At 38.9% G+C, this 13,133-nt stretch overlaps 1 protein-coding gene across 1 annotated transcript in view; it reads right to left on the reverse strand.

Moving 5' to 3' along the window:
• WWOX (WW domain containing oxidoreductase) overlaps positions 1-13,133 on the reverse strand; it is a 527,431-nt gene that overhangs the window by 398,952 nt on the left and 115,346 nt on the right. The window contains exon 6 of the mRNA XM_009890387.1: positions 903-1,088. Within this exon, the coding sequence (XP_009888689.1) occupies positions 903-1,088 (186 nt within the window). The remainder of the gene's footprint in view (positions 1-902; positions 1,089-13,133) is intronic.

Genomic DNA, 13,133 nt, shown 5'->3' on the forward strand with positions numbered 1-13,133 from the left:
TAAGTGCGGCGGGGGGGGGGGGACGGGACTCACACATTCTTCCTTTTGGTTTGCTAGAGCTGTTACACATGACCAAAAGTGAAATAGAAATCAACAGTAATGTTTAAAGCCGGACATTATAGGTCTAATCCTGTAGCCCCTGAACTAAATCAGAAGGCAGTAAGTGGTTTCAGAATTGGGGCATGCATTTTGCACAAGGAACTATATTTAAATCAAATCCATCTTTTCAGTTATTAACACAAACACCACAAGCATGTCTGAAATAAGGCAAACCTCATCAACGTCTTTTTTGCCAACTGTACTTCTCCTGGCAGTAGAAGAGACGAGCATCTAACATTTTAATTAAAAAATGCACCAAAAGAGGCATGGCCGGATTTCTAATATGTATTAACTACACTACTTGCCATTTTACAATTATACAGCTAATGTCTGCATTGAATTCCCTAATTTCTCATTATAAAACAATTGGATTTCATCTAGCAGTTTTTAATTGCATTGTTTCTCCTGCTAAAATAACTGCACATTCTTCTTGCTAAGATGTTGAAGTTGTTGAATGACAAATCAATATAGGTCATGCCATTCAGATTTAATCAATTATTATTCCATCTCCTCACAAAATCAATGAGTGGTCTGAAAAGCGTCGAAAATCTGCATTCATACAAAGAATGATCAAAAAATACCTCCATACTGTTATAAAACTAGAACGCACTTTATCCAGCAACAGAGCCAAATCCAGTAACATCCACAGGCATTAGTGATGCTTCTATTTTTAAAAAGATTATTCAAACACAAATGCTTTAGGACAAGGCCTCATTTTTCAAAAACTTTCGCAGTTCTGCCATCACTGTTTCACGCCCGAAGGATTAAAGGTTTCACCTAGACCAAAGGTAAAATTCACCAACCTGTGTGATTCGGAGGACACCATCACAACCCTAGCAGGAGACGACTGGCGTAACACGCCTTCCAGAAGCTGGACAAGATAGAAATGTCCCAAGTGGTTCACCTGGAAGGTGGACTCCAGGCCATCCTCCGTCAAGCACCATGGAGCTCCAAACACAGCGGCATTGCAGATCAGTATGTGAAGAGGCCTGAATAGTCAGAAGGGTCGAATAAAACCGAATCAGGACAAAGAAATCTCAATTAAGTACATGTAATGACATTCCTGCGTGAACTGGGCCAAGGTGTGCCTCGGGTGCAGGCGTGAAGGCCTCGGCAGCGGCGCGGCTGCAGGAGTTTCTGTGAGGAGTTTCCTCACAGGTTTCTGTCAGGAGCCGCCAGTTCCAGGTGGTTTCACAGCGGCCCCGGCACAGGGCACAGCGCAGCCCCTCACAGCGGGCAGCACTGCTGGCGTTCAGCAAAGGCAACAGGGCCACACAGCAGAGAGGAGTGAGGGGAAAAAGTGGAAAGCAGCCAGGTGAGCAGCAGGGTGAGAGGAGGAGGAGGGGGAGGCGGGATTTCCCTGCCGGCCCAGGCTGGGGCAGGTGTTTCCTGAAGGGCCTGTGGAGAGGACCCGCCGCTGTGGCGGGGGAAAAGCGTGAGGAGAATGGAGCAGCAGAGAGGAGCTGTCGCGTTCGGACCACAACTCCCTGTCCTCCTGTGCCGCGTGGGGCTGGGGAGGTAGAGGAGGAGGGATGAAGGAGTGAAGCTGAGACCAGGGAAAGGTGGGAGGAGCAGAAGGTGTTGTTTTAATTTGTGGTTTTGCTTCTCACTGTCCAAATCTACTTTAATAAATTAGCCCACCACAACATGTCGTCTCAAGGTGCCTACCAGAGCAAAACCACACAGCTTTCCCACTTTCTTCAAAAAGACCAAGTAGAATGGTAACATTTTGCATCTTGAGAGCCAACAGGACCATAGCAAACTCCGTATGTCCTGAATGTTCACCACAATAGTGGTCAGGGAATGGATGGCTGACATGCACGGGCAGGTCACCAGAAATACCTCAACACTATCAATGTTCTCCCAAACGCTGATCAGGAAACAGTCTGCTTCTGGAGTATTTAGAAAATAAACTTTTCCTAAGGGATGAGCAGCTTCTATCACTTTCTTATGTGGGGTACACATCTATTCATGACATCTGCACAGTTGGTAGGGGAAAAGCAATTAGAAATAAAGAAACAATGCAACAAGGCATATGCCCACGTTTTATACTTCTGCAGCTTGTGAAGTTAAAAACTTACTGTTTAACTTACTGTTTGAAGTTTTAACTTACTGTTAAAAACATACAAGTTGATAAAGACAGATGGAAAATACAAAAGCATCCTCCACAAGCTGTAATCTTTGGTGGAAAAACTGCACGCAATACATAGGAGATCCCTGAGACAGAATCCTTCCTCACTGAACTCAGCTAACCCAGTTTACACAGAGAAGCCATTTTGAAGGAACATGAAATGAAGCATTCCTAATTTGCTTTGCAAAGGGTAAGATTCTACCAAACTAAGCTAGAAAACATAGGCTGTCACATACCTCTTTCATTCAAAAATCAGATCTAGAAAACTTCAAATTCCTTGGTATCTCCACCGTAATCTCAGGATGCTACACGCTTTGCAGCCTTCCCAACCTCCACAGCAAGACCAAGGACAAACACCCTTGCTGTTTTTTCTTGTCTTTTTTCAAATCCTTATGAAACACAGCAAAGACTCTGGCTCTCAGACCTCAAATGGCTCTACATTTGCTAGATTGTTTCATCCCTAAGGAAACCATGGCACTGATAGTATAGTCTTCTTGTCCTTGAGTCAGTCTGATGCAGCAGACCTCAGCAAGCATACCTGAGCTGAAAGCCTCAGACTTCAGAGTCTGCATCTGGCATCCCTGGCCCTGATACAATTAAGTAGGAAAGGTCACACAAAATAATGATGGACAGACAAATCTCTTTCATTCCTACGCTAACTGTGCACTAATACCTGTGATGTCCAAACCCCACAATATTAAGATCCGTCACATTTGTTTGTTTAGCCCGCTCCAGCCTATTATGTCTTTACTGCAATTGGCCAAATCCCATGATACAAAATCAGCCACCAACATAAACTCTAATTTGGAAGATAATAAATGAAGCACAAGTAGGAAAAATTACTGCTTGCCCTCTGTTCTTTCCAAGTACCTCCTCACAGCCCTACACACAAAAGATGACAGGAGACCCAGAGTCAGATCATTTTCCTATGTGGCTGAAGGACACATAGACTGCACCTCTGAACATCTGCAAAAGGAATTCTGGAAGAGAATGTGAAACACAAAGCCCCAGGTTGTCAAACAACCCTAAGTAATTAGAGTCCTTCAGGCCTGTTTGAAAACCCCAGATTTTGATAGCCCAGTTTTCAAAAAAATATTTCTGGGGGAATCAAATGCACCTTAGCTGAATACTCAAAGAGCTGCATAAGCATCGACATAAACAGTAGGGTATATTTCCTTATTAAAATAAATTTCAACTTCAAGCCCTCTGGGAAGTTACCAATGTAGTCTGCTTTAATAAGATGTTAACAATTTAATATCTGTACCTGTGCCAACTTGGAAAATTTTAACAAAAAGCTTCAGAAGCAGTAGGAAACATCTGTGTACTTTGGGAAGTTCATTTTCTCAAGTGCTGAATTTCTGATTTGCCTTTTGGTCAGTGACACTTATATGCATAACATCTTCACATACATTTTACACGCACAAAAGAAACCAAAGATAAAGGGAGATTGTCCTTTTAAAGGCAAGGTTCTCTCCTTCTGTTCAAACCAACTTGCAAAAAAAGGCAGTTCTTTTTTCATCTTTGCAGCCTTACTCAACACAGCACAAGCAAGCTATTTACTAAGATGTGCAGGATCACATTTTTTAAAAGGTACCCGACCTTTTGAGGTGCATTTTATCACAATGTTTTAAACCTAAGCTTGTTTTGCCTGTTCAAGATGCATCTGCCAAGAGGAAAACAAAGCCTCATGAAGGTTGAGAGTGCATGTGTGGAAACTTTGGATGATTCATCATCCCTTCTGAAAGTTTCTGAAAAGCTCTAGCAAGAATTAATTTACAGATTTGTAAATTTGCGGGGGAAAAAGGAACAAGTTTCTTCAACATAGATGCAATTTTTGGTATAAAAGCCTCCCGTATGAGAACTGAAGCACGTGAGTACAGCAGTAATACAAAAAATACCATCACTATTCCCTACAAAAGCAAATCTGGCACTTTTTAAAAGACAGTAATTCTATTTGATAATTGTCATTTGTACTGTGAAGTAACAGACCACAGTAAGACAGAGTACTCACATATGAATCAAAACTATATTCCACCTATCCGAATTGTAGCATCCTTCATTAATACTAATTGCACAATAACTACCAGAGGCAAAATATGCACTCTGTACCTAAATCTGTCAGCTCAATTAATTAAAATGATGGTTCTAGAATTATAAAACTATAAAATGTAGCCACTTTTAAATTGTCAGAGAATTTAGTTGGGTTCTATAAAAGAAATAAAATTATGCTTCAGTCCTTTTCATAAGATTTGTATTTTTCAAACAACATTTTGTTCTAATTTTTTAAAGTAAAAGTAATTTAGATTAAAGAGACTGTAAAGCTGAAAGTATTTACAATATTCTATTAGAAAAATCGGTGAAGAAATATAAAAATAAATAGGGAGACATTTTAAGCTAATACCATACTGAAAAGGTAATATCAGACTCCCTTTTAGAATTTCCTTTATTTTTAATTAGCATTAGTGGTATTAAATGGGTTAAAACTGATTTCTTTAGAAAAAGAAACCTAAAGGGCTGCATCAATAGATCCCGCTGTTGTGCTTCATTTCAGCTCAGAAAGAACCACCTCTCGGATTTGGATCTATGTCCATTAAGCTATCAGTGCCTCTCGTCAGACTGCTAACAGAGGTCCAATTACTGAAAATTGTCATCTAAGTTTTTGTGACCTGGACATTTACCCACCAGGAAATGAATGAGATTACCTATGTAACAGCCACCATATAGTTAGGATTTTCAGCCACAGAAGACAGATTCTAATCTCAATGGTGCAGCGCTCTGTATCACTGAAAGTATCATTATGCAGCAACAAAATTTTTAAGATACATGACAATTCACACCACACATCTGGCGCTACAGCTTTGCTTTATGACAGGAATATTTTTAAGTGATAGCAGAACTGTGACCTTGATTTCACAAGTTGATTAAAAACATTGCTGCAATCTACATTAGGCTTCCTCCTGAGTCCAAGGAAAAAAACATCCCCGCTCAGTTTAAAATAGTTTGTAATTCTACATCAAAGGCACAGCTACGGCCAACAAAAAATGTCAGCAGCAAAGGAAAGTTTTCTTTAGTGTTTACTCCTTGTATTGACATTACCAAGCTGCTCCCTCTAACCATGACACCTATTTGACATTTCTGGAAACACTGTATAGTTAAAACCTTGCAGAGTGTTTTGAAAATTACCCCTATGTCTCCTTAAAATGTCTTCAGTCAGTGACTTGCATCACACCAAGTGAGCTAACGTGGTCTACCATTACCATTTAAGTATGCAGTGGGACTTGAACGTGAGCAGGTAGTCACTGTTTCTTATCCTTCACAGCATGACTGAGACGCAAGAATACACTGCTATAACTGCAAGCTATACAGCAATTCTAGAAGACTCTCACCGTGCTGGTAAGCGTTGCTACACAATTTTGTGTTAGTTAAAAAGCATGTAGAATTAACAAGAGCGTTCTTAACTGTGAATATCTCAGCTGAAAACCACCTAATATCTTGTGCACTTCACAAGTCTGTGATGACTAACCCTTGCGCTGAGCAAGTCATTCAGATCTTAAATGTTGTGCTCAATTCACCATTAGAAGCAACAAAGCAATCCAACTGCTCTGCACTATTTGAAAATACAGCAAGTGAATACATTAGAGATAAAGAAATTAAGTTGTTGCTATAAATCAGTTCGTTATGAAATTTAATAATCAATTTGTTAGCACCTGATGTAAAACTATGATCTGTCAGCAACCTCCCAAGCTGGCTGTGTGCAGCCGTAGATATTTCCAAGGGAATTAATTACTGATGATTTGCAAAGGTAAGAATAATATTTTTCAACAAATGTAGCCTGTGCACTAGGAGGTTAAACAAACACCACCAAAATGTCAACAGAGTTCTTGGCTTTGGTGTTCTCCCATTTCAAACGTAATGAAATAGTTAACCAGAAATTATGCAAAGGGAATACTTTCAAATCTTCCCATGAAGCAGAATGTCACACCATCTGGGGCACTTCTCAAGCGATTTGAAAAGTTCACACTGTTTGGAATTACACAGAAATTCAACAGAAAAGGCCTCACCATATCCCCAAAGTCCCATAAGCAACTGTAGACCTGTGTCACGGCCAGTAAAGAAGGCAGAGTTGTGACTTCTCTTCCATAAAGAAGCAAAGTCACAGCCCACCGAACTTTTCCATCCTGTAACTCTGAACACCCATGTTGCTTTCTCTCAAAGTTAGAAAATTGTACTTCCTTCTGTGAGGGAATGCCCCTATTCACAAAGGAAATAACCAACACGCAGCATAGGCTTATGGCTCTCCAGAAAAGGAGTGAGTTAAACAGCCATCTCCAGAAATCCCTCTGGGTTCTACAAGCAGCACTTATGGGAAACTGAGCAAGGAGAAAACCACTAAGAGTCAGCAGCAGGATATCTCAGAACCATGTATAATCTAACAGCAACCCAAAAATATTTACTTATTTGATGAAAGCAAACAAACAAACAAAAAAGCCCTGCTTACCTCAATGAATTTGGGAAATCAATGTTTAATGTCTACCTTCCCTTTTTCTAAAAATATTGGCTGAGAAGTCAGCAAAAATACCCTCTATTGCCACCTGGCAGCTGACAGAATTGTGGATCCTTGTCAGACAGGCTTCAGTTTAAGGCAAGCCACTAACACAGGACTTAGAGCCCTGATGGATGACCTCCTGCTAGAAGCAAAGAAAATTCTCTCAAATTCATCCTACTGGATTTCTTTGCAGGATTTGACACTGTTGATCAGCAAATACTTCTGCCCCACTTCCAAGAGATTAATGGGAGTGGACTGAAACTGTTCTGCTTCTTCCTTCATACCAAATACATGGGAATTATAATGAGCAGCTGCCCTTATGTCTTCATAATATATCATCTGCATACTGCCATATAGGTCAACCATCTCTCAATCATTATTCATTACCTCTATAAAAGCTTGAGTATACAATTTCGTAAAAGTTTGGAGAAGGAACAGAGGTCTCAACAGATTTAGAACTAAACAGAAAACATCCATTAGTCCTGGTTTTCCCTTTATTAGCTTTTCTTGTACACACAGGGGGAAAAAAACTCAACCAAAAAAACCCACATCATCTTACACCTCCAGAAATTAATAAGTTATCTTCCTTTGAAGAAAAATTCTGTCATTTTAGCTCTAGGGGGACAGAAGAGTTTGAGAGGCCTACTTTTCCTCTTAATAGGGTGCAGAATCCATTTCAACTATTGTGAAAATTTTGAAGTTGAACTTCTGAAGAGAAATTCAGACCCAATATTAAATACGAGAAACATTTAAACATTTAATACTTTTGAACATTTAACATTAACACTTTAAACATTTGTAATGTTGCCCTCAAACTGACCTTATTAAAAACCGCACTGCCCAAAGCAACTTCCCTCAAAAATGATCCAAGCTGGGATTTCTCCTTCCACTCTTGTATGAGTTTCACAAAGACAACACACAAAATAAGAAAAGCAGGGATGAGGTTTAATTTGTCGACATGATCTGTCTCCCACACTTGGCTAATTTATACACTGCAAGTGTATAAATCTGAGAAATCAGAACTTTTTAATCTACATTTTCTTATTTGTTATCACTACATCAGTAAGTCACTTTCGAAAACAAATTATTGCTTAAAAATGAAGGTCAAGATTAGTATTCATACTTGCTTTTTAATTTATAACTACAAGGCAAGAGGGAGAAGGAGGAAGAACTACATTTTACAAGTGTGTGGTGTGTTTCTGCCTTCCATTAGGTTCATACCAGCGACTCTATCACCTTTTGGGGGCCCGTTATGCACAGCTCTGAATTCCCCTTTGCATGGCTATAATCTGGCCCTAAATTTCCCCCGACTGACAGTGCACCGTGTCCTCAGGGCATTGATAGTGACAACGGGTGTCAGTGCTGCTCTTCCCTCACCTCAATGCCTCCTCAGGACCACATTTCAAACCAAAATCCTTCCAAGAAACCAAGTTTTCCTTTGCCAAAGTGTTGTGTCTTTGCTAGTTCTGTACCCCTGGGGATTGAAACTACCTCCATACGTATGGATTTTGAAAGTCCTGGGGCTAGGTTGGGGTAGAAGGGGGATAGGATAGGGCTCTGCAACTTAATTTCTCTGTCCATTCAACCTTTCGGCATTTCCATTCTGCCTCCTCTTCCTTTTCTCAAGCCCTGGCACAGTAAGAGGAGCACATTGTTTCACTCCTCGCCATGCCTTGCAAAGATATTTCATTTTGTTTTAAATCTCCCTGATGCTTAGGAGACAGCAGCAATGAAAACATCCAGAATCTGGTAATTTTCATTCAGCGGCTCACCTAAGGACATTCGCTACCTCAAAGTGGACACATACATCTTTTTCAAAATCCCAATAGCAAATCATTATTTACACATATACACAAGCAGTTACAAACAAGCATAAGCCAGCTGTAAAGGAACATTCATTTTTGCAATAACGATAGAATGATTTGTTGTTTCTGCACGTACTTCTAAATACATGAATTTCATTTGTACACAGTAAGTACTTGTTAGAAAAAAAGAAAGCTACAACTCACAAGGAAGGTCAATTACTATTTTTATTACATATCCGTGATATTTCCCATTGAAAACAGCTAACTCCTTGGAAAATGTTTTCGGGACCACGGTTGATCATTCAAACAATAAAACACTTCATGCATTTTGAACATTTCACTTGCCAATGACAACTCCTTCCTCTGTTTTGCCTAGAGATATATAGAGCTGTAATGGAGTTCAGAAAGCCCCTAGCAGCTGCGTGCTGCCATTCAGACCTGAAAGATTCCATGTTGTGATAAAAATTAATGTACTTTGACATCCTCTGGGATTTTTGGTGCCTTGGGAACAGCTAATGAAGAAATACAACCTTTTCAGAGGATAACGCCAGTTTTTGGATTCTAAGATGAAGACGCATGTGGTATATGCATGGCCTGTCTAACGTCAGCAGTAAGGCTTCCGCACCCAAGTGCCAGAAGACTCTGCCTTCATGTGTTTTAATTATCTTCCAGAGAAAGCCTTTAACTAAATAGACTAAATACATTTTAATGTATATGTAATTAAATAGCTACTCTTGCCTTCTATTTCAGAATATTTAGAAGACAACATCAATTAACGCACAGATCTTCTTAAAATCCATAAAGCTGTAATGCTGTAAAATCCTTGTTTTATTTGCAACAGAATACATTTTCATCAGGCATATTAAGTCATACATATTTTACTTCCTTAGATACTGAAAACAGCCTTCACAGCTGGTGCAACTTGTGGAATTTTTTTAGGAAGACACGGCCCCAAGACTTTATGAGCCATCTTAGACTCAGCTTAGACTTAGACATAGACACATAGCTCAAAATGGGAACCAGAACAACCAGTGTGCTGAGCCGAAAGCCACTGGAGGGTTATCAAGGTTTCTTTGTTAGGTTACAGCGAAAAGAGTGCACAGTGTCCAAAGACAAGTGGCAAATTCGCAAATTTTAGACAGCAGTTATAGTCATAAACCCATGTAACAAACACCTAACAAAATCTGTCTGTTAGTAACATGTAAAAAGATTTTTGCAGATGCAACTACACGTAAAGTTATGGTGAACCGTCAATCCAATCTTTATTTTAATACGGACTTTTACTCTGAAAAAAAAAATAATGTTCTGAGGCAGGAGATATTTCCACGATACATCAGAAGAAATGAAAGGTGATCCGGTGAAAACGTCATGATCTCTGCCTCCAGTAAAAGGGGGCAGGGGTTAAGCTTGAGAGAGTTTTAATTTAAAAAATACTGGAAACCGTTTTTGGATCCACATGACTTGACACATGCTACCACAATGGGGTAATTGTGTATGAGAGCTTAAAAACAGAAGAAAAAAGAAAAAGAAGAAAAAATAAAGAAAAAAGAAAAAAATATTTATGCAGAAAGCCAATCCCTAGGCTTTAATAAGGCACAGTACCACCACAAAGAGAAAAAAAAGAGTTTCACCCTAATATTATTATGTATGTTTCAAATGCAGACAGCCTTTGATCTTATTTAAATTTAAGATACGTGCTGTCTGCAACAGTAACTTCTGAACTATGCATGTTTCACTACTTAATCCAATGTGGATATTTTTTGGTATCTCAAAATGTAGAATGTTGTCCATAAGTCTGTGCCTCAGTGGCACTGTCAGAACTGTACTCTAAGTTGAGAAGACAAATATAATAGCTCAACTGTTACTAGTTTCAATTCACAAGAAGTATTTCTATAAATGGCAAAGAGTTAACAGATTTGTACAGTGTTAGAAAACACGTTCAAATTTTGGAAGATAATACGCAGTGGCAACAATCATCTCTGACAGAGATACATCTGCTACAGACCCATTAAGCATATTGGCATAATGGCATCACTAATAATTCATTTAAATAATATATTCATATTTTTCTGGATCTTTTAAGTCATGTATGCAACAGCCTGCTAAACAGATCCCATTTTTACATATGTATTTATATGTATGAATAGAATTTATCATACAATCTCTGTGATTTAATTGTGGTTAAATTGGAATTAAAAAACAACTTAACACACCTGCAATATGTCAGTTATAATACATGAAAATGCAGAAAAATAATATTCTGGAGTGAATTTTCAGCAGGCTCTGAAATCTTAATAGCACCCACAAGGCTTCCAAGTGCTTCTGCTTGCAGCATGAAAAATGAATGTAGCCATGGAGTTTGAGGCCTCGGTTAAGGAAGCCAGCTGAAAATCCGGCCCTCTCCATTTTGGGTCTGGTTAGGCAAATAAGAAGAGACTAAAGTTCCAAATGGAGAATCATAATTCATAACCGCTGTCTTTTCCATACTTCTATACACAGCATAAGTGAATAAACTGTTAGCATATGCCAATTCTAACCACAAAAATATTCCTATTTTAAAGTATAGGAAAGTAACTGCAGTGAAAATCTACATGTGGAAGTCCTGCATAATTGTGAATTGTTGCTACCAATTCAGAAAATTCTAAGTAGTAACTGTTGGCAAACGCTGTCTTTGAAGTAATTCAAGATTTTTCAGGATAATTCCTTTTTCTTTTTTCCTCAAACATTGAGAACATTAAATTGATGTCTTACTGTTTGGCTGAAGAGAACTTTAATTCAAACCAAGTGGCACTACGCACCACTCAAAACTAAAGATGCACATGAAATTTCATCTGTAACTTTACTGCTCACTTCTGCCCGCAAACTGTTTCGATCATGGAAATGTTCTTATGCTGAGGATCAGGCAAATGCCATGACACCATGACTGTAAATATTGACGACATGTAGCTATTTGGAAATTTTAACAGTGAAACGTTAGCACCGTCCCCCAATTAAAGTATGCAGGTTTTAGGCAAATACGTGATGATTAAACGGGGCCATAGATACCAAAGTATCACATCCACAAACGGACACTCCTACACAAATACCAAATCCTGCAGACCCTGAACTATCAAACACTGATGCTGAATAAATTTAAATGCTACGCTGCATACAGTCACAGGAGGGCAGTCATTTTGTCTATAAAGTGGATTAATACCAACCATAACTCCTCACATTGTGCCCACTCAATGAAGAGGAGATTCAATTCAGGTTTTTTTAGTTCCAAAAGCCTAATTTGAAAGATTGGTTGGTCTGCCTCTTCCAACTGCACAAAAATCAGCTAATGCCAAATCCATCTTAGCCCAGAACATTATTATAAACAGATCATTTATTTGATTTTCCATAACAGAGATATTCAATCAACTGCCCGAGCTAGAAACTAGCAGAGAGGAAAAACTAGATACAGATACAAGCAGCAAATTGAACGAATCTCGCCATTTAGGTGCACCAAGACCTCTTTTCCTACTCTCATCCTAACCGTAGCACTGTCTTTACGTGGAAGGAAAGTGGAGGTCATTCACTCCTAGTGGAAGTATCCACTGGGGAATGTTTCTCCAGACAACAAGCCAGGAATGCTAAAAGATAGCCAGAAATCACAGGGCTGGGGGGAACACAAAAAACCCCCACAAAACCAAAACAACCCACAACCCCACAGAAATAACAGCATTACATTTCAAACTACAAGAGAGCCTAAAATTAGTCGCCATTACTGTAACATAATGAACTGGCTCTTTCTAAAGAATTTGTTTCTGTAAATCCTTCAGCCCTATCTTTTACCAAGTTAGACTTCCATTGTATGTATCAGTCACACTGTGCTCAGGTTGTGCTACAATGCAGTAAGAGGGAGATCAAACATTAAGCAGTAATATTGTTTGACTCTGTCTTCTCTCAGTGACGAATTTGGGAGATCCAACTAAGATATCGCACTTAGCTTACTCTGCCCACAGAATCTTTGTGAGAGCAAGAAAAATTGGAGAGCGTTGTTCTGCTTGTAAGGAAGGTTTATATTCTGCTGCAATCACAGAACTGTGGGATCTAAAATAACCTGCAAAACCCTTCTCCCCCAAAGCTTTACTTGAAACCGCATGGATAAAAAAAAAGTCTCAGAAAGAGAAACAGCTGTATCAACTCAAGAGTACAGATAATACAAACAAAAAAAATTATTTTTTTTGTGAGGATGAAGGATTTTCTAGAATATATTTATAGGAATATGGCATAATTTACCAGTGTTTATATAATCTGAGCCCAAATTTTATCTGTGGACAAGGCTGCAACACCCAACAAATCCAAACAGGAATAAAAAATTCCTACCAAATCTCAGAAGCATGATAAGTTGAAGATGAATCATCTGATTTTTACTTTCAAACAAGGAAGCCTTCTCAGCTCTTAAGTACTACTCCATTTTATATTAAATGTTTCTTTTCAGAGTAACTCTTTCCTCCCGTTTATTATTTATCTTTTTCTCAATGCTCCCTCTGTCATTTTTTTCTGTATGAAAACAGCCCCTGTGAAA

Source organism: Charadrius vociferus, unplaced genomic scaffold, assembly GCF_000708025.1.
Source record: "Charadrius vociferus isolate BGI_N301 unplaced genomic scaffold, ASM70802v2 scaffold498, whole genome shotgun sequence".
In the NCBI taxonomy this organism is placed as follows: Eukaryota; Metazoa; Chordata; class Aves; order Charadriiformes; family Charadriidae; genus Charadrius; species Charadrius vociferus.